The sequence below is a fragment of the Pogona vitticeps genome, chromosome 6 (genome assembly GCF_051106095.1).
Source record: "Pogona vitticeps strain Pit_001003342236 chromosome 6, PviZW2.1, whole genome shotgun sequence".
NCBI lineage: Eukaryota > Metazoa > Chordata > Lepidosauria > Squamata > Agamidae > Pogona > Pogona vitticeps.
Genome location: NC_135788.1, coordinates 109,835,387 through 109,863,209, shown reverse-complemented (window position 1 = coordinate 109,863,209; position 27,823 = coordinate 109,835,387). Strand labels below are relative to the sequence as shown.

Sequence of the window (27,823 nt, the reverse complement as noted above, 5' to 3'; positions counted from 1 at the left end):
CCTTTTTCGTAGACAATTTACCTGCTGCCCTAAAAAAAAAAGAAAGCTCATGTGCAAACAAGATCAATAAAGATGATTATGAGAATGATGACAATAAGTACTAATAAGTATTAATGATAAAGCTTTATTGAGAAACCATCACATAGAAAAAGATCCTGAGATGCTGCTAGAGACCCTCACCGTTGGTGAGACAGACAAATAACAAACAGCAACCCTGAGAAATAAACTGCGTGGTGGGTCCCCAGGCATCATCCCAGGGCTCCAGGCAGGATCCTGTTCACGCAACAGCTTCAGGAATCAACAAATCCCGTTTAGCATCTAAACCAGATTCAACAGTGAGACCAGAGAGCTCCCCCTTGAGGTCTCTTTGAGTAGTGCTGCTGCTGTTTACATCACCAATTCCAGGCCTGGCTTTCAGATTTTTCCCAGGTCTCGTTTCTGTGTCCGAACCCACCAAATGAAAAGTGCATCAGAGAATCACACTCAGAAAGAGAAGCCAAAAAGACGGATGAGGGTCATTACTCCGAATGACCTTGGAAGCCACTCTAGGAGCCCAGATCCTTGGTCTTTTGTGGTTCAACTCATAGGGTCTCCGCCCCCATATTCCCAACTAGGACTAGGCTGTTCTGGTAGTCTCGGGCATCCTGACTTGCAGCTCCCCAGTCAGTAAGAGGTACACTGTTACTGGTAACAAAGGAAAGAATGAGCAAATACAGCCTGGGGTTGTTTGTTTGTTTTTGTTAGGGGAAATCCAGGAGGTTTATTGCACACCAATGCACTGCTCCAATTTGAAAGCAGTGGAGATGAAGGGTATTTTTTATAAGGGGAAGGAAGTCAGAGGATCCACCCACTGAAGATTCCCCCCCCCCCACCGTCCATCAAGCCTATTTACAAAACAGATCCTGGTGTCCAGGTAGCTTTTCCACCCCCACTGCACCAGACTGAGAACGTTGCAAGAAGTCATGACTCCAACCCTGCAGACCCCGGAGGGTTAAAGAATGGGAGACAGTCGTGGGGAAGGAGACACCGGCAACTGGCAAACTGTGCTGTTTCCTCCTAGGTGGAAGTGGAGCCACACCCACCAAAACCCGTTGTTGTGCCCACCACCACAATCTCAGGCCTCCACCTGCCAGACAATCAGGTGGCTCCGCTCGGCTCGACGGAGGCGAGGGTTTGAGAGCAGAAGGTCTCCGTAGTGCTCATCTGTGTCATCTCCTAAAGATGGAGGAAAGGAGTGTCCAAATGAGATCAAAAAAAGCCACCACAACTACACCAGTTCTAGGATCATCAGGTGGAATTCTTGCCCATACAGGGACCCCACTGTATACCCCCAATGTGCAAAGCAAGAGGCTTACCTATCCGGAGGTTGATATATCCCTCCCCTCCGCTTAGCACCAGGCAGCAGGGTTTACTTGACTTCTCTTGGTTGTGTGATTCCTTGGCGCTTTCAGAAGAGGATGGACCCACACATCCTAAAATAAGCCCAAAGGAATCAGAGCACAGGCTTCTGTATAAGCCACCGGTGTTGTGACAAAGCTTTGCACAAGATTCCCAATCGCAGAATCTCAGCATTCATTAACGGAATCATCAAGCAAGTCTTCCTTTTCCCTTCCACCCTGGAAATGCACAATCCAGTACCAGTGAAGCTGGCCAGTGCTCTGGTAGCATCCCATTTAGACAACTATAATACATTGGCTGAAATCCAGTACAGTGGTGCCCCGCATAGCGACGTTAATCCGTTCCAGGATTAACGTCGCTAGCCGGATTCTTTGCTATCCGGGCGGGGAAAACCCATAGGAACACATTAAACTCCGTTTAATGCGTTCCTATTAGGGAAAAACTCACTGGTAAGCGAAGAATCCTGGATCCGGCCACCATTTTCACTGCCCAGTAAGAAAGGGCAGGGCACGAAAATGTTGTGGGTGGCCATTTTCTGCACCCAGCGGCCATTTTGGAACTGCCAATCAGCTGTTTCCAAAATGGCCGCCGGGTGCAGAAATGATCGCAATGCGATGTTTAGCCTATCTAAACATAGCAATGCGATCGCATTAGCGACCTCAAAAAACGGGTCGCTATGCGGATTTGTCGTTAACTGTAGTATGGCACAGCTAGAGTAGGTCCACTGAATCAATGGAACTTACAATAACCACTGATCCGATGGGTCTACTCTAGTTGTGATTTACTACTGAACTTCAGCCATTGTTTACAGATCTGCCCCTCAAAGATGGTCTGAAAAGCTAGAATTCATTCAAATTCAAAATTGGGCAGCTAGGAATTATAACCAGTACACTGGTACGATCTCTGCCAGCTGTGGGAGACACACACTGGTTGCCACATTGCTTCTGAGTTCAATTCAAGCCGTGCCTTTTCACACTGGGACGTCAGCTGCCTAAAGGACTGCCCCCCCCCCTTTTATATGAAGCTGCCTGAACATTGTGATCTCAATAAGGCCACAGTGGGTAACTAGTTGCCCTCTAAATGTTGTCGGAGTCCAATTCCATTCACCGATCACCTTCTGCTCTGCTATCTAGGGCTTCAGAGAGTTGCACTTCAACAACATCGGGGAGAGGGTGTCCCAAGTTGCCGACTACTGATGATGGCCCTGTCCAGACAGCCAACACTATCATAGATCTAGCAGTGGCCAAAAAGGGGGGGCGCCTCTCCGCTCCAATTGACTGAGCCCCTGGACCAAGGGGCAGTCCTTTGGCACACTGCAAAGCACTCGTTACATGGATAATAATAACCAACAACTAAGTATTCAGAATCATACCCATAGAGAGAACAGAGCAATGGGATGAGTGGCTGGAGGCCATACATGTGCTCAGTAGGGATGAGGGTTTTTAAAAAATTTCTTGGACTGCAGATCCCATCATTCTCCATTCTGGGAGTTCTATCTGACGGACACTGTAGAGATACCTAAATGTGGCTCACCTGGGAGAAAGGCCTCCACAGGAAGGCTTTGAGGCTGAGCTAGGCCTGGCCCCACCCAAGATTTTAGTTCAATTGAATGTGATTTAATGAATCCTTCCTACATGTTTTTAACACCTTTCCTCTCAGAAAGAGGCCCCCTCAACCCTTCCTCCAGGTTACCTGGGACGGAGACAAAGAAGCGGACGGCATCACGATGCCCGTGATAGCTGATCTGGGCTTGCTCCATAGCACAGTAAGGGATACTAGTCGGGGTGGAAGGCTCTGAGCTTCTCGCAAATTCTGGGGGGGCGAGAAAGACAAACAAGAGCAAATTCACAGAAAGTCACACTAGGTAGCCTGCTGTAGCCGCCATTACAGCCGTAATGAGTAGGCTCACCAGAAATGAAGGGCAGAGAGAGGATGGCACCGCCAGATGTTCCGACCCAGAGCCGCTTCCCATAAGCGCCAAGCGCTGAGACGTTCAAGGTTAAACTGAGGCCGCTCGGCCCTAGAGAGGGAAGAAGGGGAGAAAAGAAAGCCAGCATCAAGAATAAGCTTTCATTAGTAATAACAGACAGGAGTGTCATGTACCAGAACCAAGACGAGGTGCTCTGTTATTTATGTCCAGGAGGTTAAAGTCAGTCAGTAACCGACGATAAGCAATCCAGGAAGCAGAAGGAGCCATCAACGTCATCGCTCCTCTATCAGAAGCGCCAGTTCCATTATCGAAGTGCCAGCTCCCAGAGAATGCAAGGCTGAGTCATATCTTTCATTAAGACCACTAAAATATTGCAAAATCGGTATGAGCTTTTCACATTCTTCTGTCTTTCATCAGGCAAGTAGGTAGAGAAGCTAGGGAATGGGCAATCCACCAAAAGTGCAAAGACCTTTTGCGTTTGCCACTGTGAGTCTCACACAGAATGGCCAACACATCAATTCACACTTTTTTTGAACTTTCTGAGTTTTCCCCGTTCCCTAATGCAAGTTGATAGTCAAAAGCTTCCACCATATTTGCATAACTTTCATAAACAGTTAAAATGCATTTTATTTTTAATGTATGGAGGATAAAACCACTCGGTTTTCTGTTATTAGATCTCACAGAGACATCCAGTTCTGGACACTCTCCTAATTACCTGTTTCTTTGCTCTTCTGAGGCAAGAAACTACTGAAGCCCAAGTCTTGCTCTAGCCTCTCCTTCCCAGACCTGGGAAGAGCAGTGGATTTGTACTGCCCGGCGTTCCACTGTCCTCTTCCTACAAAGATGCTTCACGGCACAAATAAAAGCCCCGCACCCTTGACCTCCGCATCACTCACCAAGCGTGCGAGTGACAAAGGGGCCCAGCTCCACTTCCTGCAATGGCTGCCCAGTCTCTGCATGGAGGAGGCGCAGAGTGGACTCCAGCCGAACGGACACCCAGACGCCACGACCGGCGGCCACCATGTGCCGCACTTGGCTCTCTGGGTGTGAGGTCACCTCAAAGTAGCGCTGAGAGAAAGGGAAAGCAGGTTGCAACAAACAGCTTGGTCCAGTGACTCCCCTCCCCCCAAACACACACCACTTTGTCTAAGTCAGATTAGGGAATGAATGTCTCACCTGATGCTTTTGGGCTGCACCTTCCGATCCACCTTAGCCATGGCCAATGATGAGGGATGATGGGAGTTGCAGTCCAATAACACCATGTTTCCCTCCCACAGTCCAGATACTGGATCTCAGCAATCCTTATAACTCTTCCTGCAAATTGTTCTGCTGGATCCCAGTCACACAATCAGAAAACCCTCTCTGGGTTCTGCTGAGCCGCTGCACTCCAGAAAATAATACATTTAAAGCAGGGCAAGGATAGACACATCAGGCTTGTGGAACCCATTTTGATTTCTTTTTTTTTTTTAATTCGGTGGTTCAGTGGACAGAGGCAATAATCCATGTCTACATTCTAACCTAACAACTGAAAATTTATTTTCATTGAAACAATCGGGTGATAAGACTCTTTTGCTAATTTAAAGCAAATCACCCCAAGATCTGGCAGTGGATCCCGATCTGCATTCTGCTTACCTCTGTTTTTAGGCTTTAACTCTCTTGTAAAAACATAAGAAGTTGCCTTACACAAAGGCAGACCACTAGCTCATCTAGCTCAGTATTATCTACACACATTGACCAGCTGCTGTTCTTCAGGGTTTCAGGAAGGGATCTTATCCAGCCTTATTTGAGATGCCACGGAATGAAACTGGGATCTTCTTCATGCAGCTGAAATTCCCTTCCCATTGCAGAAGCTTCCTTGTGAATCACGTTACTGCATCTTGGGATCTTCCCGTTTTACTATGCATGGCCAATATAATTTCCCCAATTAGTTTCCCCACCGCGTCCCAAGAGATTCCCGCCGTCTTAACTATGTCATTTGCAGAGTTTCAGACTCCAGAGTCTCCGGCAACTGCCCCCCCCCGCCCTTTCTCAGGCCCCAGAAGCTCACCTGGATGCGAGCCATACGAGGATCCAGCACATAGACCCGGTTTCCATATCCACACCACAGCCGGTCCAGCACAGGGATGGCACAGCGGATGGAGCGCCGTGGCCTTCCCAGGTCAGCCAGCCGAGGGGAAGAGAGGTCCCAATTCCGGACTGAAAAGAAGTGGGAATTTATTAAGAGAGAGAAGGTCCAAACCATGGGAAGGGTGGGGAAGAAAGGAAGAAAAGAAAGAGCAAGGCTTCACCTGAATTCCGGTGGAAAATGGCCACAGTTCCATCCCCTAATGCAGCTGCCACACGGCCCTGGGTATGGCTGAGGCAGAAACAACAGAGTGAGAACAGAGAGGTCTGCAGCCTGGTGACCAGATCACTGCCTGGAATATCATATGAAATTCACATGACACCAGTGGTAAAGAAACAGCACTGGCTGCCAAGATGCCTCTACTTCAATTTGCTGGTGAAGTCATCAAAACTCTAAACAGCTTGGGACCCTCAACATACTGAGAGCGCACTTCTCTGTATGCTTGGGCATGGAAATCTAGTGAGGTGGCCTTCTCTTGTGCCCCACATGTAGGAGTAGTAAATGAAATGGTGAGGTAGGAGAGAGCCTTCTCCGCTATGCTACCCACTCCCTGGAGGCTTAGCTGCTACTCACACTATCCTCATTTTCACAATTTATTAAGACATGGCTCTTCTCTCAGCTTCCAGGCCCCGGCAATGATGGCTTGACTCTTGACTTTTCACTTCCTCCAATTCCACTCATTGTTTTGTTCTGCTGAACTGGTTCACAGTTTTTTAAGCTGCTTTGTAGCGCATACAAAGCCACCCAATATCTCTAGACTTAGAATATATTTTTATGTGTACAGTGGTACCTCGCTAGACGACGACCTCACAAAATGACGAATCCGCATGACGATGAGGTTTTGCGACTGCTATAGCGATTCGCAAAACATTGATTCCAATGGGCGATTTTCACTGGACGAAGTTTGGGTCTCTGCTTCGCAAACCGTTTCTCACAAGACGATGATTTTAACACTCATCGGCGATTCACAAAATGGGTGTTTTTGGGACCGATGCTTCGCAGGGCAGCCATTTTAACAGCTGATTGGCGCTTCGCAAAATGGCTTCCCTATGGGTGATCTTTGCAAAACGACGATGATTTTTCCCCATCGGAACGCATTAAACTGGTTTCAATGCATTCCAATGGGGAAATGGTTTTCGCAAGATGACGTTTTCGCTAAACAGCGATTTCTATGGAACGGATTATCACCATGCGGGGCACTACTGTACATATGAAATAACTGACCAGCACAAGAACGGAACACAGGCAACTCCCACCCAGAGAGCATCAGAGAATCACATACTCACACAATGCAGTGGACAGCATCTTTCAGCTGCACTCTTCCCCTGCAACGTCGGCAGTCACTCTCAGACGAGTGGATATAGATACTAAAGACAGAAAAAGGTGGGGCATGAATTAGATATAAAGGAAAACCAATATGTATATTAGTCCTGTGTAGAGATTTTGGCACGAAATGCTTCATAGCACTTTGGACCAATTTGTATGTGAGGCACCACAGATGCCACACGTTCCCGTCCCCCAGCCCTGGGTGGCTGCCCCACTCACAAGTCTCGGCTCCCAATCTGGGGAGGAGCCTGGGCTTCTTTGCCCCGCCTCCTTTGGCAGCTGCCCACTCACTGGCTGTGCAGGGAGAAACCTAAGGGTGAAGGGGAGCACGTGATGGTGCAGGTATCGTGCATCTTGTGTTTTGTTTCTTTTTGGTTTTATGTTATTGGAATCTTTTTTGTTTTTATCTTTTTAAATTATTATATTACTGTGTATGATTATTAATAAAATTAATTTGAAAAACAGAGTGTGAGACAAAGCAAGTGAGAGCTTCCAAGGGTGTATGTACTTGAATCCTCCTGCCCAGCCTTACCTTAGGAAATACCAAGTCCAAGATTTATCTCCCCCCCCAAACACACACACCATTTCACTCCAAGTGGCATCCAGGATTTACATATCAGGTATGTTTCTCAATGATGCCGGGCATGCGGTGTATAAATAAACAGGGCGCTACACCATGGGCTCCCCAACATTGTAGGAACATGTGAGAAATGTATTTGTAAACTTGATACGTTCACATTTCTCAAACGTAAACTCCACCCAGAATGCAAAAGGCCCTTAAAATCTATATATTTCATACTGTACACTGTTCCTCCAACCAGATATTGCAAATAAATAAATAAATAAATAAATAAATAAATAAATAAATAAATAAATAAATAAATAAATAAATAAATAAATAAATAAATAAATAAATAAATAAATAAATGCATGAGCAATGGCAGGGACCATACTCATGTTTGCATAATACTTAAGTTGCCATGGCTAATTGTAATTGAAAAGGTGCCAGAGCACTTCTCAGTTGGACATGTGACCAGGATAGACCTCAGCCCCTTGTCATTTAGCTGTGGCAGGTTGCACAACCTTTATGTGAACTCCAATAGGGGTCTGGCCAAAATGTATTTTTTTAAAAAGTGCCTGAGAACTTAGTAGAAAACTCCGTGCAAGATGAAAAAAATGTAAAGATAAACTCTTTTAAATGTAGTTAAAAACAGTATCTTAAAGTGCTCTTTGAAAAAAAAACATAAAGATCACATTTTAAGAAATGGGGAAAAAAGAAGAGACAAGCTCTTTTTAAAAAAAAGATACAGTCATATGAAAAAGAAAGTACACCCTCTTTGAATGCTATGGTTTTACGTATCAGGACATCATAAAAAAATCATTTGGTTCTTAGCAGGTTTGAAAATTAGGTAAATACAACCTTAGATGAACAACTTTTGATGTATTACACCGTGTCACCATTTACTTTACAACAATTAAGTCAAACTGGAAAAGTCATGTGTGAAAAGCTAAGTACATTCTTCCTGCTTCCATAGGAATTAAGAGGCAAAGCAGCAGCCAGGTGCTGCTAACTAAATGCCCTTGGGTAACTGATCATCAGCAAGTGTGACCACCTCTATAAAAGCTATAGTTTTAGCAATTTGCTAGTCTGAAGCATTCAGGTGTGTGTTAACACAATGCCAAGGAGGAAAAACATCCGCAATGATTGTAGAGAAGCAATTGTGGACGAAAAACTCCCACCCTCACAAAACAATGCAGAATTGGGATAAAGCCTCCCTTCATACCCTACTTTTCAACCCTACTGTTCTCAATTACCATCCCTCTTGGGTTCCAAACCAGATGGTAGGCTCTGTGCCCACCGACTCCATCTCCGCCGTTTCATCTTCGCTGTCAGATCCAGGGGCCAAGGGGTCTTCAAGAATTTCCGGCTCCATCTCAGGACTCTCACCACCAGGGATAATAAGGCCTGAGGAGAAAGTGACAGGGGGGGGGGGGGAAGCAAGCAACACAGAAAGCAAATCAATTTAGTGAGGAAACATAGCAACAAACAGACATTGTCTCCAAATCTTCCGAGGTTTCTTCACTGGCACCAACCACTCCAGTCGCTCCAAAAGACTCTGAGGCTTTAAAGTAACTAATTTAAGATAACAGTATATAGTGCCCTGTTCTCAGAGAACTTAGCAGTCTGAAACAGACAGCAGAGATGGGTGGCACAGCCTAACACTGATGCACGTGTTTAAAAGCCTGGCTGGAATGAAGGTTAAGAGGTTTAAGTCAAAAGGCAGTTAAGGCAAGCATTAAAGCACTGGTTCTTAACCTTGGGTTACTCAGGAGTTTTGGACTGCCACTCCCAGAAGCCTTCACCACCAACTGTGCTGACTGGGGTTTCTGGGAGTTGCAGTTCAAAAACATCTGAGTAACAAAGGTTAAGAACCACTGCATTAAAGGAACACAAGCAGCAGCAGAGATACACTGGTGGCGTTGGCTCCCCATGTGGCAAGCAGCGAGGGAGGCAGCACAGATTCATTCATCAAAGTGGGCCATTATCAGGCGGCTGAAGGTGACAAAACAGGAAAAGCTGATGCCACCTTTGGTGGCAACACTTGTTCCATCAAGTGAAAGGGGGCTGGAGCAGCATCAGAACTGCTGACAAGCCACGTCCATCAGGTCTCTCCCTCCGTACAGCTATCCCGAAGAAACAGGACATTGGGGCGTTCCATTAGCTCAGTTTAAGGAGGAGCCATTTTGGCCGTTCTCCTTGGGAAGAGGAAAAGAAACTCAAGCACTATTTCTTAAAGTCACAAAATTCTTAGAAAGAGCAGTGGGTAGATAAAATAGAGTTTTGTGACTTTAACAAATAGTGCCTGAGCTTCTTTTCCTCTTCCTTCACTATCCTGTTTTCCTTTTATGTCTCATCTTGTGTATCAGAAGCCCGAAAGAATACACTGTCTGCTTATAACAAGCTATTCTGGGAGCCTTTTCGTCAGAAGAACACAGTAAAAATGTTCAGAGTAAGTTTGAGGAGAAAGCGTACAAACCTATTCCCTTCTTGTTTTCCTTCTCAAGAAGAAAGACTGCATAAATAAAACCAACACAAAATACTGTAGGTGGGCCATTTCCACAGAAATGCTTTATTATTATTATTATTATTATTATTATTATTATTATTATTATTATTATTATTATTATTATTATTATTATTATTATTATTATTATTATTATTATTATTATTATTATTATTAACCACTGGGCTATACAATTATTCCACCATGTCACTCTCTGCATTAAGTACTAAAGGGGCAAAGCGCACAGACTGAACATTATCTCAGTAGACTGTCCAACGACATTAAGAGGAAGGGTGATCATCTTAGTGTGATATTATTTATTTATTACTTATTATTAAACTATTTGCGTGGCCCTCCAGACAGTATTGGACTACAACTCCCAGCACCCTTGACTTTTGGCCACAGTGGCTGGGCATGTTAGCAGTTGTAGTCCAGCGTATCTGGAGGGCAGCAAGAAGGATAAGACTGCCTCAGGACGTAATCCTGTCTGCCCTCAAACATCCCACCGTCCCTCCCCACACTTACCAGGCACACATGCAACTGAGAGGACATGAACTCCAGGCAAGACGAAGTGTTCCAGGATGTGGTTTGAGTTCTGGGCAGCAAAAAGAGTCACTTCACTGGCAGAATGAGTCCCTGCAGCAACCCACAGCTGAGAGCAGCCGGTGACATGCTGAGAAGGGCTACCCTAGAGAAAACAGAAAGGGAGGAGGCAGCGAGAGATCAAACCACCATTCCTAAAATGCAGCTTTTGCACTCATTACACAGTCTCCTGCTTTGTCAACACAAATACGTACACAGGACGTGTATACAAAATGGAACAGTGTTCAAGATGAAACAACATTTCTCCTTTTCTTCCAACCCCTTCTATCTGGGCTACAGGCTGACCATCTGCCAAGTCAGGTGTTCTCAAGACAGGCCACTAACTGATTTTAATTAGTGCTTACTACTTTTTTAATTTTTTAAAAAAAATATTGTAATGTATTGTCAATTTATGTTTTCATTTTGAATTTTTAGTTATGCTGTTGTTGCCTTATTACTGTTACTGTTATTTTCAATGTTGTAAACTGCCCAGAGTGGCCTTCGGGCAGATAGGCAGTATAAAAGTCAAACAAACAAATAAATAAACAAATGAAACATTTGTGAGACCAGTAATATCTGTCAACTGACACCCACAGAGCTAAAGGGAGAATGAGCGAAATTCCTGCCCTAGTGGAAACTTAAATGGTTTTACAGCTGATTTTTCTAACTGCAAAAACGGAGATCTATTAAAGTATGGTACTTTTCAGCAACGTTCCCAAAGCAATGTGCAAGGAGTTAAAAAAAAGAAAAGTAAAATATACTAATAGAATATTGTTAGAAACTACTAATAAAATAGGAAAATAGTATCCAAACTGCAAGCCACCTTAAATAAAGTGGTCCTTATTAATTTCTCCCAAAACTGAAAGCCAGGCAAGCTTCCTAAATCAGATATTCTCAAATCTAGGTGCAGAAATCAATACTTACAGTCTCTGGTATTTCCTGAGTCTCTGGCCCAAGGGATACTGCGGCACACCAGAGCTGCAAAGGGGGGGGAGTGAGGGGAGAGAGGCAGAAAAAGGAAGCAGGAGAGAGAGAGAGAGTTTAAGATAGCCTTCCAATTTTGCTTTTAGATTAATTTTAAACAGGAATTACATTGTCTCCATCCCACCAGCAACCAAAAGCCTTCGTTAAACATGTCACAAGACAAGGGAGAGAACACTACACAATTAAAATGGAAGGTTTCTTCTGAGATCACAGAGTCTGAACAGAAGACACTGATCTGAACTTGTCCATTTCTTTTCCTACACATTCTGAAACCGGTGGGAATTGTGTGGATGGAGTCACACACACAGTCTTAAGTCCATCTGTGCAGCTCTTGAAGTGTCCCCTCGCATACAGCCCGAGGTCCTCCCACACTGCAAATACTGTAAATATTTGGTCCAAAAATAGACAATAGAGAAGTTTCCCAATCACTGCCCATTTTAAGGCTATCTACCCATTTTTGTGCTTTTCAAAGTCCTGAAAAATCTTTTTAAAAAACCAAATACATTTTGGGGTGGGGTGGGGTGGGTATAACCTTCAGAGGTCTAATAAAATTGACCAGCCAGACCCATTGTGTCTACACACCTTATTCTAAAAGCCGCCCAGAGACCTTTGGGTAGTGTGGGCGGCATATAAATTAAATAAATTAATAAATTAAATAAATAAAAGGAAACCTTTTCATTGGCAATGTAGTGCAGGAAAAATAGTATTTATTTACGTATTTACTATATTTTTACCCCACCCTTCTCCTTAAAAAGGCAGCTTAAATGCTTGAAAGACATTATCTATAGCTGAAAACAATGAGTATACAACGGCGGTTTACATCATTAAAAGACAACATTAAAGCTAAAGCAGTAAGTATGCAAATATTTAAAAAGAAACAAAAAAATACCACTCTGAGAGATGGTAAGCACAGGTATTACTACTACTACTACCATGATGATGATGATGATGATGATGCATTTCTCCCAACAAGGGACCCAAAACAGCTCACAACATTTAAATTCACACAATTAAGAACACAATAAGTTAAATATTAAACACTAAAGACCCAGTCAGAGCAGTAATGCACAACAATCCATCTAAAAGTTACTCAAGTAGCCCAGCCATGTCGTGATAAAGGCAGTCACTAAGAGAAAGCTTGCCTAAAGAGGATGGTCTTTGCCTGCTTGTGGAAGGACAGCAAAGATGGGGCCACTTTGTACCAATCTGAGTGAGATGTTTCTCTGATTTTAATGAGGATCAAAGAAAATCATCCCAAAAGCCACTCAAAGTTTGTAAACACGTTGTTTTAACAACCTTGGTACTGGGATCTTTCTGGTCTAGCATCCGTAGCTGCACAAGCATAGGGACATCGGCATCTCCTGGGGAGGAGTCCTGACCCTGCAGAGCAAAGAAAACAAACTTTTAACATGCAGGGACTCATCTTAAAGAGTTTCCAGCTCCTAACAAGGAACACACTCCATTATAACGGTGGAGGAAGATAAATACAACCTGTGCAAGAGACCGCACTGCTGGCTGATAACACTGTGAATAAAAGCAAATACATACAGGCTCATTTCGCTTGTACGGTTTTGTCTATACAATGTCAGCTGTGTTGAAACCCAGATACAGAACATCATGCCAACCTCCCTCCTCTTACTTGTGTGAATGTTTTTTTAAAAAATAGCATATGAAGACCTATTTCTTAGCACAGGGATGTACCTCTTTGGGATGCCTAACTACAAGACACGGTGGCAGGCACCTAGGATGCTCACCTGGAGTGTAGGCGGCTGGCTCCAGCCACGGATTTGTGCCCGCCCATGCTCCTGCCAGATGTACGAGCGGATCTCCTGGTACAGGTCTCGCCGCTTCTGCTGCGGGGAAGTGTCTGCTCTGCAGAGACACAGAATGGACAGTTGTAGGCGGCAGGCAGCCTTTGAGGATTAGCCTGAGATCGTGGCACATAAACCGCACAGGTTCCCCTGGGGTTGATGGATGCACTTGCAGACCAAAGCAGATTTTCGCCTGAGATCTCGGAGCTCTGCTGCCTATCTGTACTGGGCTAGATGGCCTAGCAGTCCAGCTCAATATAAAACACCCTCATTTTAGGCACAGAGCACAGAACAGGAAGTTAATTTTCCCTAGGACTACAATTCCCAGAATTGCCTAGCCATTGCAGGATTCTTGGATTTGTGGTTCCAAAACGTAACCATTCTTAGATCTGGTAGAGAGCCCTTGTGGATAGTCAAGAATACCCACTTTCCATCTAAAGGTGCCAGATTTAATCATATGAATTGGGGGGGGGGAGACTGGCACCATCCTGGTGTGATGGACTACAACTCCCATTAACATGGGGCACACCCAGTGGGGACAGAGGAAGCTATAGTGTTGGGTGGCAGAAGGCTGCCATGCAAGATCACTGCCAACTGGAGCAAACATGATCTGACTTGACCTAAGGCCGCTCAGTACATTCACAGAAAAGTATCCTGTTGATCAGCTTTTGGGAGCTTCGCTATGATAAAGGTAAAGGTAAAGGTTCCCCTTGACATTTAGTCCAATCGTGTCCAACTCTAGGGGGTGGTGCTCATCTCCGTTTCCAACCCATTGAGCTAGCGTTTGTCCGAAGACAGTTTCCATGGTCACATGGCCAGTGCGACTGGACACAGAACGCTGTTACCTTCCCACAGAGGTGGTACCTATTTATCTACTTCCATTTTGTATGCTTTCGAACTGCTAGGTTGGTGAGGAGCTGGGACAAAGCGATGGGAGCTCACTCCGTCGCGTGGATTCAATCTTAGGACTGCTGGTCTTCTGACCCTGCAGCACAGAGGCTTCTGTGGTTTAACACACAGCGCCGCCACGTCCCTTACTTTGGTATGACAGCACTTTAAAGCCCCTTCCAACTTCACTTTTCTATGATTCCATGATTCGTGTACCTTCCCTCATAAGCTGCTGATGTTACACAACTTACTCAGAAGTGGGTGAGGTAGTTCTTGGGATGTATCTCAGTGCAGGAGACAACTGTGCCCCGTTCCGTCCCAATTCACTGCGGCTCACAGGGCTGGACCGGACCCTCCGCGGGGGCAGTGGGGATGCAGGAGATCTCTCTGGAGAGTCCGAAGGGCTGAACAAACGATCAAAGCTGGAGGCAGGGGACAGAAACCAATGTCATTAAGGGCAAACTGGAAAAGCATGGAGAACTGCTTGCACTCTCATTCTTTACAAAGTATTTCAAAATTCAGTAAGCAAAGAAAAACAGATTTCTGTACTAAGGACAGGTAGTCTGTATAAATAAAGCAATTCCAGCATTATCAAACAGCTTGTTTAAAGAGTTTTGTTCTCCTTTCTGGTCCAGAATTAATGGTAACAAAGACTTTCTAACTCAATACAGTGGTGCCTTGAGCTGCAAACTTAATTAGGAATACACCGAACAGCAATTACAGTGGTGCCTCGCTAGACAATAATCTGTTGCACTGAAATTGCTGTTTAGCGAAATCATCGTCTAGCGAAAAGCATTTCCCCATTGGAATGCATTGAAACCTCTTTAATGCATTCCAATGGGGAAGAATCGTCGTTGTCTAGCGAAGATCAGCCATAGGAAAGCCGCTTTGCAAACCGCCGATCAGCTGTTTAAATAGCTGTCTTGCGAAGCTTAGGTCCCGAAAACACCCGTTTTGTGAGCACGGAGGGAGCTGTCAAAATCGTTGTCTAGTGAAAATTGGTTTGAGAAGCAGGGGCCAAACACTGTCCAGCGAAATTCCCCCATAGGAATCAGTTTTGCAAATCGCTATAGCGATCGCAAAAAATCAATGTCTAGCGAAAAAACTGTCATACGGGGTAACCGTCTAGCGAGGCACCACTGTAATCTGTTCCAGACGTTTTTGGTTGTATCTCAAGTCGCTGGTTGTATCTCAAAGCATTGGTTCCCAATGGAACTAATGCAAAAGCAGTTAATCTGTCCACTAGGGGGAGACTTTAAAAAAAAAACCTAAAATGACCTCTAAGGTTAAAAAAAGGGCAGGAAAGGAGGGAGGGAGAGAAGAATGGGGAAAAGAGGCCTTTTTTCCAGTTGTATCTCAAAGTGCCGGCTGCAAGTCAAATCAAAATGTTGTGATCAGAGCTGGTTGTAAGTGAAATTGGTTGCAAGTTAAGACGGTTGTAAGTCGAGGCACCCCTGTCCTTCCTTAGATATTGTCTAGAATCATGCAGTGTGAACAACTATTGGCGTAGACCTTATATGGCACCTACATTTTCCAGAAAGAAGACTTTTTCATCTGAACAGCCTGTTCCTCTCGCGAAGCCCTGGGAAGAAAGAAAAACAATTGTTTAAGGACAGCCTTGACAGTACCTGACTTCTTTGCTTCTATTTTTATGAGTTACTAGTCCTCAAGGCTAGAAAAGGAGAGCAGGCAATCCCAGTCATGGACACAACTGATGTGTTCCTACCCCTCCATTAAAACTAAAATAATAATAATAATACATGAAAGAGCTATTTTGTCAGCAGTGGCGGTTATGAACATGTGGCAAGCCTAAATCTCACCTCAGCTACTAGTAATCCAGGTTACAAGGAGGAAAGCTATTAATCTGCCAGCTTTAACCCTCTCTCATCTCTTCCAGTCCAAGTTGTACACATAAAATAAAGCTAAATAGAGTGGAAACTCTTAAGCAAAAGAGCCAGTTTAGTCATTTCAGCTTCTAGTATAAGTTCAGATTTGATTTACTTGAAACCCCACTTATTTGTCTATCTGCTGGTCCAAGGTATCCATGAAGCTCTTCTCGGGCACCATATTTCTCATGAATTGATTCCCACCCCCTGTCAGCTTCCTTCATCGTCCAGCTATGGAGCAATTGGGAACATCACGAAATGGGTGATCCTAGCCTCGGTCTCCACTGAAACCTCCTGATACTTCAAATTTTTTACAACAGACTAACGCAGCTATCTGCTACCTAGCCATTTTCCCCACAAACCTAGCCTGAGGCCCCTCAAACCCTGAGGCCTGCTGACCTGAGCAGGTCAGTGCGCCGAACCGTTTCTTGCAGTTCCATCAGCCTCTCCTTGTAGAGATTGCGCTCCATCACCACGCGGGCCATCTCAGCGCGGGTAAACTTCTGCGGCTGGGATGAGCTCCCTTCAGCCTACAGAGGGAGAGAGCAACCCTGCTTCAGCAAAACCTATATACATTTCTCTCAGAAAGGGACCACACGCCACAGTCCAGTTCCTGTGTTATCAGAAACTCAGAAACCCTTCCCCAGCCCTATCTGCCTTCCAGAGAACAAAACGTTACTGCCAGCCATGACGAGGGCACTCTGGTTACCTCTCCATCTTCACTCGAGCGTCTTCTTTCCTCAAATTCCTGCCGGATCCTAGAATAAGAGAGACAGATGGCTCAAAAATGCAGTCGAGATATAAAATTACGATAAGTATTGGTTGATCTCCTGGGTTGGAAGGGGGGGTGTTTCTCCATTCGTGTTCCACGAGCCATCGCACAAGGTATTTATGTACTGCTGTTTTGAGGTGCTGCTCTCCTGTGCTTTACTAGAGTCTGGACTGTCCCACAGACAAAGAGGGGGGGCTTAGAAGAAGTGTTCTCAGCAGGAGGAAAAGCAGTGACCAGGTCTTACCGGATAAGCTCCAACTCAGCCTCTTTCAGCTGGGCTTGGCAGCGGCTCAGGGCCCCCACGGTGCCCTCACGCTCCATCCGCAAAGACTCTCGCTCCTCACTCAGCTCTTCTACCCGGGCAATGAGGTGGCGGCGGGCAGTGTCTAGCATGATCCTGGAGACGGGACGGCGAGCGGGACAAAGACATCAACATCAGGACCAGTCATACAAGGGAGGACAGTGGTTCCCAACCTTCTGTAACTCAGGTGTTTTTGGACTGTAATTCACAAACACACTGGCTAGCACAGCGGGTGGTGAAGGCTTCTGGGAATAGCAGTCCAAGAAAATTAGTGTTACCCAAGGTTGGGAACCATGGTGGCAGGAAAACATGTAAAATCCAGCTGAGATACAGACTCTCCAAGTGGCGATAAGGCAGGCAGGGCAGGAGCCACACTTCTCTTCGTTGCCTGCCAAGTAGGTCACCCTCGACCTGGGCATGCAGGAGTTTTTCCTTCCCAAACCATCCCTTGAAACTAGGAAACAAAAGGCTCATCCTTACCGTTCTTCTTGCAGCTTGGCATTTTCTGCTATCACGGTTTTTAGGGCATCACCTGGAAATACGACCAAATATGGACATCACTGAATTGCTGGGGTGCAGATTAAATCCTAATTCTTCAGAGGCTGGGAAGGTGGGGGGGGGCTACAAGAACATTTTTTTCAGAGAGATATTGATTGGATTAAAAGGCTGGCTGTGAGGGACTTGGTGGGAGAGCACTTGGTTCCCACAGGAATACAGAACTAGGAAATGGCACCTACCCTGCAAATCGGCGCCGTCATCCATATCGCTGAGAAGTTCAGGGCTGAGGCCCGAGACCTCGGCGAAAAGGGAGACCGTGTTGCGCTCGAGGGGGGTACTCAGGGGGCTGAGAGACAGACAGACAAAAGATAGACAGACGGTGTTCCCGCCCACCCACATCCTGACAACAACACATGCTCACATCGGACACCACAAAAGACAGCAACCCATTAGTAGGTTTGGCACTCGGTGTGTGCATGCGCATGTGCGTGCAAGAAGAATACAAAGGCATCGTCCTCAAAACATGATTACACATAGTGCTTTCAAAACCAAAGTTGCAGAAAGGGGGGTACAAGAAGAGAAAGGTGTTGACAGTCTGGCCATCCAACTCAGTGGTACATGGTCCTCCAAAGAAGCCCATGTGATAGATAACTGCAACTTTTCCTGAAGTGAGAGCACTGACAGGGTGAAAAGAGATAGAAGAGACTCTGCAGGATTATGGGATGGGATGATTTTCCTAAGGTCGGGGGAGGCAGGAAGGAAAAGTCACACTGTTATCTCACTATGCTGGAGACATGGACATGCCTGAGCGTAGGTCAATGGTGTTGTGTCAATATACGTAGCTTCCTGTTCAGAAGCTAAAGATAGGAACCCATCTCTCTTACCTGCTTGCTTGCTGGGGATCAGGTGCCAATTCAGGAGTAGAGTTCACAAGGTCATCCAAGTCAAAGCTTCGCTTTTGAACTAGACAGGCTGATGTGAGAAGCAGCACAAAAAAAACAACCCAAAAGTATTTATCACTTTCACGAATTATTATTCATAAATTATTATGCTCCTTGAAGCATATTAATAATAAAAATAATACTTTTGCTCCTTCCGGAAAATGAGGACTGTATTTATTTGAAAGTGATTTTTTTAATGTTAATTTAATTTTAAAAATTAGCCATAAACGTTTACAGCAATTTGGCTTTACTTGTTTTTATTCTTTCACGAATTCTTTAAAGGCACCTTGAGCACTAATTTTTTTTGTTGGGAAAGTCAGCTATAAATGTAATCATCAAGTATGAAAATAAATAAATAAAGACCTCAGGCCAAGTCCTTCACGCGCTGCTGTCGTGTGAAATAGAAAATAACGGACCAATAAGCTGAACTTAGGAGTAAAGTTTTATCCAAGAATAAGGAAAAGTGAAAGGTGTCTCCATACTGTCTTTCTCTGGCTGGACCATTTCTTGCGCCAAAGGGAAATTGTTCCTTGCTGTGTCTGAACCAGGAAGCGGCTGGATCTCTCCTGGTTCCTGAAGAGATGTGGAAGACAAAGGGAGGAAAAAAATGTAGTGCCTGAGGCCCATAAAATCTCTGCCATCTTCCAGTCTTCCCATACAACTCTGCAGCCATTGGCCAAGGGCCTCTCAGGGTTCAAAATCCCAAGCCGCTTACCTCTGGGGAACGAGGTGATTCCGGAGGCCCAGGATCTAAACTTCTCGGCTGAAACTGTGCAGGCACCTGAACAGACAGGGGTTTCAATCTGCCCAGAAAGATGATTTTGATCATGTCATTACCACTTTATTTTTTGGACTAAAATTCCAAAAATCCAACTACTGCAATGGCTAGAGAAGTCTGGAAACTGTTGTTCAAAAGAATATGTAAAAGAAATCGAGTATACTCTAGAACATCTTGCCTTTGGCACCATTTCACCATTTTGGATGAGGGGAGTGGGAAGAGCAGATTTTAATTTCGTCTTCATCCCAGTTGCCTAGGCTGTCACGGGCAGCCCTTGGCCGTTTCCTGACAACCAAAGGGCAGAGTCTTATGGACTTCTCCAGGAACTCCTGGACAGCTCAGCGGCTGAGGCCTCTGGCCGCAGGGGCCAAGACTGGGAGATTGATTCCCCACAGTGCCTCCTTGACAGGAGCTGGGCTCAATGATCCACAGGGTCTCTTCCAGTTCTGAAGTCTAAGCTTATTCTTGATGGGAAAGGGCAGTAGACTATCCATTGCTAGGCAACCACAAAGGCCTGCCTTCTCCACCCCTCAGGATGGGCAGAAACATGATGGGGCTGAACGACAGTTGTGGTAAAAACAGAGGAAGCTGGGATGCTCAGCAACTATCGTTTCACCCCTGAGACAAAAATGCAGTGGTGCCTCGCAAGACGAATGTAATTTGTTCCGTGAGTAGCGCTGTCTTGCGAAAATTCATTCGTTTTCCGAGGCATCGGTCTTGAAAAAAAAAAACCATTCGTCTTGTGAATGGAAGAAGCCATCTTGCAAGGCACCATAGTGATGAGAAAAACCATTTGTCTTGCAGGTTTTTCGTCCCGCGAGGCATTCGTCTTGCGAGGCACCACTGTATAAAGTTCAACTTATCAACAGTTTGGTGCATGCCTGGCTTGTTGACTCTGGGGTGCCCCCACCAATACCACCATTGAATGCCTAACCTCCCAGATCCAGTTTCCTCCTCCAAACCTTTTTGCTTCAGCGGATGGAGTCCCGGTCTGACCTATACCAGTCGATGCCACCCTCTGTGATTTCAGTTCTTTGTAGCTCTGGACCATCTGTAAGGAAGAAAGATTGAATTGAGAACCTGACCTGGTTTGAAAGAACAAGGGGAAAATTACTTTTTCAGACAACAACTCCCAAAATGCCTCAGGCAGCGTGGCATTCTGGGAGTTGTCTGAAAAAGTAACATTTTCCAGCTCTGCTGAAAAAGGCAAAAAAAACCACAAAAAAAGAGGAAAAAGAGAGTAGTCCAAGAAACATTCCTGGCCAAATATACCTTGGAATGGCTCTGGCTGAGAGCTGAAAGCTCTTTCAATAACAAAGATTTTTGCTCCTCCAAACTGGCCACTGTAAAAAAAAAAAAAAAAAAGACAGGGTGGGGGCAGAAAGAGGGAAGGCGTTAATGGATGTATCAATACCACAAACTTAAACTAGCTTTAAACTGATTTTTATGAGCATTTTCTCATGTAATGTTTTAAAAATGTGCTTGTCGTATGTCCTTTCTCCCTGCCTTTTTGCCTTTGGAGGTTTCAAACGGCTTCCTCCGATGTCGGGGGGGGGGAGCCATTTGAGACCTCCGAAGGCGCTGATTGCTCCATTTGCAAAAAAAATGGCATTGACTTGCGAACGGAGCCTCAACCTTGTTCGTAGGTCGAGGCTCCGTTCGCAAGTCAATGCCAATTTTTGCGAACTGAGCCGTTCGTAAATCAAAAAGTTCATATGTAGGGACGTTCGTAAGTCGAGGGTTGACTGTAACTTGACAGTAAATGCCACTACATTATGGGACACCAACTTCCATAATTTAGTTATGTACCATGTAACAAAGCATTTTATTTTTCTGTTTTTTCCAGATGGCATTTTCCATCTCCTCTACCTTTATTTTTATTTATTAATCAATAAATTAATAAACTTGGGACTTAAAATTGTAGCATTACTGGAGAGAGAGAAGGAAGAAGGAAAGACATCCATCTACCCACTTTCTCCATGTCTTGCATAATTTGATACAAACTCACCAGTTCCCCTTTAATCCTATTTCCCCCTAAATTAAAAAACAAACAAACAAATGTATATCCATATACAACTAGAAATGCAACTAAAGTTGCTAGAGTTTCTGAACAGCCAAAAAAAAAGAAAAGAAAAAAAGAAAAGAAAAGAAAAGAAAAGAAAGAAAGAAAGAAAGAAAGAAAGAAAGAAAGAAAGAAAGAAAGAAAGAAAGAAAGAAAGAAAGAAAGAAAGAAAGAAAGAAAGAAAGAAAGAAAGAATGTAAAAGAAGCTACATCACTCCTTTTCCCCATACACCTCAATCTTGGCGAACTAGCTATACCAGCCCAGCCAGTGTCCTCAAGAGGTGTATGGAAGACTGGTGCAGGATAGGGCATGTCCTCTAGTCTGATGGGCATCATCATCAGCAAGCCAGAAGATGAGAAAAGAGACACTAGTAGAAGGATTGTTACTCACCATCCATCCAGTCCCACAACATAATAATAATCATGTGCTACCAAGTCCATTCTGACTTGTGGAAACCCTTTTTCAGGGTTTTCCAGGCAGAGAATACTCAGAGGTGGCTTATCATTCCCTTCTTCTGGGGCTGCCGTGAGACTGGGCAGCTTGCCCAAGGCCACATAGGCTGGATCTATTCACAGGAGGCCCAGTGAGAACTCCCAAACTCTGGCTCCACAGCCAGATACCTAAACCACTGAGCCACGACAGACCTCTGATAGATTTGTGCAGCGATAGCTGTATTTCTGGACTAGAACTCCAGGTCATGCTGCCTGGTGAATTCTGAGAGCTGGTGTCTAAAAATATTAACCCACACACGCCATCGACTACAGCATCCTTCTCCAATGCAGGTTCTTCCTACAAATTCCAAAGGAGCTTAAAATAGGGATAGGAATAAGTTAATCTGGCTGGATAGCTAGCTCAGTGGTTTAGGTATCTGGCTGCGGAGCCAGAGGCCGGGAGCTCAATTCCCCCACTGTGCCGCCTACAATGACAGCCAGCCTGTGTGGCTTTGGGCAAGCTGCGCTGTCCCCAGGGTGCGACCAGAAGAAGGCTTTCTGAGTATTCTCTACCTGGAAAAACCCTGAAAAGGATTGCCATAAACCAGAATTGACATGACAGCACATGATGAGATGAAGACCAACCTGTGGGCTTTCCAAGGTGAGTGCCTGGTAAACGCACATCCACTTTAGCAAGTTTGGGGATGGTGAGCACTTTAGTAAAATAACATCTGGTTGGCGAATGTTCCTCCGATCTCTAATCTAAAAGCTCACCCTTGTTGGATCGCTATGAATGAACCAGTGCCTCACCTTGATCCGCATAGTTTCGTGCTTTCCCCTCTAAGACACGGCTCTGTCCTTCTAGCCGGCCCACGGCTGCCGAATGCGCCTTGCGTTCTTGCTCCATCACATCCTCCAGCTCCATGAACCGCTGTGGGGAAAGAGACCAAGAGTCCAGGCACCTGCTATCTATGAAATCCTAGTCCTGTTGCGACTTCTCTTCCAAACTTTGTGAGATCTCTTTTACTGCTCCTCCGTACCCTTAACAACACAGCTGATCTCCAGTGTTGGTCAGACTTACTCCCACCCAGATGCACAGATCTGGAGAAAGTTAGGTTTGTTTTTTTTGGACTACTATGATCAGAGTGCTAGAATGGCCATGAGGGCTGTGGGAGTCTGGAAAGGGTCGTCCACTTTCCCCATTTCTGTTCATGCAGAGGATAACAGTGATTACTGATTTAAAGGAGAAGGGAAGGAGAAGTGATTACGTTTCCTTAGAAGTTGGAATGGTGGGGAAGGAACTCCTTGTTCATTCCCACTGTGAAACCATAAAACCTAGGGGCATCCCTTAAAGTTGGCAGGTATGACACCATTGGACAAAACAAGAGGGATTCTTCTGAACAGCAAGCATTATCAACCTGGGGAATTCCTCATCACATGACACTGCAATAGCAGCTAGCCTAAAATACTGCTTTTTTTTTTAAAAAAAGCACTGTTTAAAGGAGTACGTGAGGGGTGGGCTCTGCCAGCAGCTACAACCTCTGATGCCCCAAAGCATAATCCCGGTTTCAGATACAGTGTGCCTTCCCTCAGCAGAAGATAAGAAGCAGAATGCCTATCAAGTCCTGCATTCTGTTCAAACAACGGTCAGCCAATTGCCAGTGAGAAACCCCAAAGCAGGCAGTGAGTACAAATAACATCCCAACAGCTGAGACTAACAGGACACAACAATCCCAGCCCAGTAGTCATGGACAGCCTTGTCCTTCACAAATGTGTCTAACCTCCTTTTGAAATTCAGCAGGGTGATTCTTGATCATGAGTTCCACAGGATAATTATGAGCCATGTGCAAACCTTCTTCTCTTCTCTGCTCAGAGAAACAGTCAACTTCATGGGATGAGCCCAGGTTTTATATACAGTTGTGCCCCGCTTAACGATTACCCTGCATTATGACAAATCCGCTTCATGACAATGTTTTTGTGATCGCAATTGCGATCGCAAAATGATGTTTTAAATGGGTTTTTTTTTTCGCTTTGCGAAGATCGGTTCCCTGCTTCGGGAACCGATTCTTCGCATTACGACGATCAAAACAGCTGATCGTTGGGTTTTCAAAATGGCCACTGGGTGCTCAAAATGGCTCCCCGCTGTGCTTAGGGACGGATTCCTCGCTACACAGGCACCGAAAATGGCCGCCCCATGGAGGATCTTCGCTGGACGGTGAGTTTTTACCCCATTGGAACGCATTAACTGGGTTTTAACGCGTTTCAATGGGTTTTTTATTTTTGCTTTACGTTTTCGCTCTACAGCTATTTCACTGGAACGAATTAACATTGTTAAGTGAGGCACCACTGTATTTCTATTGTGCTCTCAGTGGGGAAAGATTGTATACTGGCATGCTTTTTAACAGAGAAAAGAGGTGGAGATGGGAGGGGATTGCCCATGATCATGTTTAGGGCTTGTTTAGCCTTGAGAAAAGAAGACTGAGGGAAGATATAATAGCACTTTTCAAAAACTTGAAAGGCAATCATACAGAGGTTGGGCAGTATCTATTCTTGATCATCCCAGACTGTAGAACATGTAATGACGAGCTAAAGCTACAAGAAGCCAGATTTAGGCTGAATATCAGGAAAAACTTCTTAAGTGTTAGAGCAGTACAACAATGGAACCAATTACCTTAGGAGGTGGTGACTGCTCCAATGTTGTAGGCCTTCAAGAGACAATTGGGCAACCATCTGTCAGATCTGCATTGATTTGGATTTCTGCATTGAGCAGGGGGTTGGACTCGATGGCTTTATATGCCCCCTCCATTTCAATCATTCTATGATTCTATTATCATTCTGGTTGCCGTTTTCCAATATCCCTTTTCAGGTACACTGGTCTAAACAGTATACAGTGTGGAGTTCCAAATGTGATTACACAGCAGATTTGTATGTTCAGACCTATGACTGCATAGAAAATAATCTAGTAAATAACATTCATGTGCCAACAAGTCAATTTTGGCTTATGGTGACTTTTTTGGCATTTTCCGGGCAAAGAATACTCAGACGTGGTTTACTATTCCCTTCTTCTGAGGGAACCCTCGAACTGTGCAGCTTGCCCACAGCCACACAGGCTGGCTCTACTCATAAGAGGCACAGTGGGGAATTGAAATCCCATCGTTTGGCTCTACAGTCAGATACCTAAACCACTGAGATATTCAACCAGCTGAAAATCTAAATAGATTTGTATAAAATCATTCTGACACTGGCAGTCCTGTGTTTATTCTGTTTCTAATGAGATCCAGTATGGAATTTGTTAGGGACGTGCTTATTTGTTGCTTTGGACTACAACTCCCAGAATTCGCTAAGCAGCAAAAACAGAGGCCAGCCCGTCTCTCCTTTCCCAGTAGTCACCCACTAGGTCAGTGTTTCCAATAAACTATCCACCATGCTAACATTGCTTTCTTAGTCAGTCATCAGTAGCTGACACCCCAGCCAATATAAATTAAAAATTAGGATATGATGATCTGATGGAATTCACCTTACAATTGTTTACTTTCAGACCCTAGGTGGTAGGGATCTTTTTAAGGATAGGGAATAATTTGCCCACCAAATATTATGGTCTGCAACTTAGCCTGTTCCCACTGGGGCTTCTGAGTTGAGATAAAAAAACAACACCTGTCTGGCAGAAATTCTTTTAGCTTTATCTACTCCAAACAATCTGGCATCATCAGCAAGTCTGGCCAGCTCACTGGGAACTCCAGATGATCAAGCAGAAAAGCACCAGTCCCAATGCAGTTCTCTGGGGACTCTACTTTTTACATTTCTCCATCATGATAAGTCATCATGACCTCTTGTCCTCACTGTGTATTCTTCAACCAGTTATCAACCCAAGAGAGGACTTCTCTTATTCCCTGGCTGTTCAACCTTCTACAGAGTCTTTGATGAAAGTCTCAGCTAAGGGACAGGTAACTTTTGGCCTTCCAGATGTTGGACTGACCGGTACAATTCCCACTGTATCTCATCACCAGGAAAGCCATGCTTATGCCATTAGTTTGAAAAGCCTTCAAGAGAAAATTGGACATTTGTCAGATCTGCTTTGATTTGGATTCCTGCACTGAGCAAGGGGTTGGACTCCATGGCCTTAGAAGCCCCTTCCAACTCCATTATTTTATGACTCTATAAAATGGTGGTTTCCGTTTCATTTGCCAGGATGTCCCATGGTTCCCTTTCTTGATTGATTTTTGGAGAACCCCTTTTATCTGTTGCTGGGTTTGTAGCCAAAATGATTGCCACTGCAAAGCACCAACTTCTATGACTACCAGCTTTGACCAGCTACAGGGCTGCTGGAGGGGAAAGGGCTTGACTCCTTCATCCCCAGGGCTCAGCTCCAGATTGGCCTGCCAGGCATTTCTGGTTGTTGGCCATGAAACCTATAAACAATCGGTTGCCTTTCGCAGTAGGATGGCCACATGAAATAGACGCAGTGTTTCGGAAACTGGGGTCCCCAGATGTTCTTGGACTGCAATTCCCAGAAGCCTTCACCACTTGCTGTGTGGCCAAGATTTCTGGGAGTTGCAGTCCAAGAACATCTGGATACCCCTGTTTGAGAAACACTGAAATAGAGGACAAGACTCCTGTGCCTTGAAGAGGAAACAAATGCAATTACTTCTTCCCCAGAGCCCTGTGCTCTTTTTATTTAATAACCATGAGCTGTCAAGCCAATTCTGACCTATGGTGACCCTTTTCAGGGCTTAACAGGTACGGACTACTCAGAAGTGGCTTACCATTCTTCTCTTTGGAGGTGGCTGGAGCTGTGCAGCTTGCCCAAGGCCATACAGGCTGGCTTTACTCAGCCAGCTCCTTTTTATTTCGCCACCCTATTTTGTTGTTTCCATTCAGCACCTACCGCATGGTAACTTACAATTAAATAACAGAGTTAGGAACGGACCACAAATCCTTGGAGGACTCTGGAGCAGTAGCACAAAAAAATTGAATCTTTTCATGCTCTGCTGAACAAATGCTTAGAAATAGTAGAGGCAGCAACACAGGTTGAATATAGGAGATACCCACCTCCTCTGCCCGTTTGCGCCCCGTTCGCTCTCGCTCATATTGTTCTAGCAGCCGTAGCCGGTCATCTCTTAACCGTTCCAGAGCCTGGTCTCGCTCTCGCACCTGCCCACAAGCTCCTTGCAGGGACTCCAGAACGGAGACTAGTTGCGGCAGGAGGCCAGACACTGCTCCAGGCCCATAGGCCCCTACGAGCCGTTCCAGTTCGCTGTACAGCCCCCCAGCCATGGCAGACACCAGCTCTTCATAAGGGGCAGGGCTGGGATCCCCATCTCCTCCAAAGGTCTCCTCCGGGTCATCCATGGTCAGCTGCTCTGACCACTACACTCTCCAGCCTCTGTCACTCCTTTGCTCTAATCTGCCAGATCTCCTACTTGCTAAGCACAAAATCTCTTGCGTCCTGATTCAGAAAGCCTGATGATATTCTCAATATCAATATTAATTACTGTTCACAAGCCCCTTCCATCCAGGACCCCCTAATTTTTCCTGTTCCAGCGAACCCAGGAACTTTTGTGCCTTGCTTACTACCTTCTCCCATAGACTCTACCCACAGGTCTTCACCCCCTTTTTAATTCCTCCGATCTCCAGGCACTAAACACGTGTACAATCCCTTACTGCAAACCACTAGTCACTACTCTCCCTTAGACGGTGCCCCAAATACACACTTCTTTCCCCGGATTTTTTCTGGCTCTGTGCCCTCTAACCTCTGGCCCTCTTCTCCTTGGGAGCCCAGGAGGCTTAGGCTCGCTCCTCCCCTCCCACCTCCAGGAGAGGAGGAAGCAAACCCTCCCGTATCCCTGCGTAGGTTCTGCCTCCCCCCCCCTCCCCGATCGCTGAGACCTCAACTCCCCTTCAGCTCCGGCCGCTAAGATTCCCAACTTCGGATCACTTTCCAAGAGGGGAGGAAAGGCGGAGGCAGGAGCCCACAGCCCACCAATGGCGGACGAGGAAAGTGCCAAGAGTGGCCAATGGCGCGCCGAGATGTGACCGACGGGCCA

The 27,823-nt window shown here is 45.3% G+C and overlaps 1 protein-coding gene across 2 annotated transcripts; it reads right to left on the bottom strand.

The window, feature by feature from the left end:
• Positions 1-108: 108 nt before the first annotated feature.
• LOC110081782 (C-Jun-amino-terminal kinase-interacting protein 3) lies at positions 109-27,747 on the bottom strand. 2 transcript variants are annotated; one of them, XM_072976773.2, is made up of 27 exons: positions 26,829-27,745; positions 22,590-22,710; positions 20,558-20,628; positions 20,248-20,336; positions 19,223-19,310; positions 18,990-19,080; positions 18,451-18,538; positions 17,806-17,912; positions 17,549-17,600; positions 17,012-17,164; positions 16,705-16,753; positions 16,395-16,525; positions 15,638-15,691; positions 14,361-14,531; positions 13,165-13,282; positions 12,707-12,790; positions 11,351-11,404; positions 10,370-10,532; positions 8,595-8,745; positions 6,740-6,820; positions 5,617-5,684; positions 5,376-5,524; positions 4,225-4,396; positions 3,308-3,418; positions 3,091-3,210; positions 1,356-1,472; positions 109-1,215 (listed from the first exon to the last, which is right to left on the bottom strand). In XM_072976773.2, the coding sequence occupies exons 1-27, from the start codon at positions 27,126-27,128 to the stop codon at positions 1,115-1,117; spliced, it is 3,054 nt and encodes a 1,017-aa protein (XP_072832874.2). In that variant the 5' UTR covers positions 27,129-27,745; the 3' UTR covers positions 109-1,114. The 2 variants fall into 2 exon arrangements, 1 of the variants encoding a protein (XP_072832874.2); XR_012080256.2 differs by lacking the exons at positions 109-1,215; positions 1,356-1,472; positions 4,225-4,396 and having other exon boundaries at positions 26,829-27,747.
• Between the last annotated feature and the right edge of the window lie 76 nt (positions 27,748-27,823).

Excerpts from the sequence above, each read along its gene's own strand:
- LOC110081782 (XM_072976773.2), bottom strand. The coding sequence starts at position 27,128 with ATGGATGACCCGGAGGAGACCTTTGGAGGAGATGGGGATCCCAGCCCT. Across the intron at positions 20,337-20,557 it reads TCAGCCAGAGCCATTCCAAG|ATGGTCCAGAGCTACAAAGA; the intron begins GTATATTTGGCC and ends TCTTCCTTACAG. Across the intron at positions 5,525-5,616 it reads CATTTTCCACCGGAATTCAG|TCCGGAATTGGGACCTCTCT; the intron begins GTGAAGCCTTGC and ends ACTTCTTTTCAG.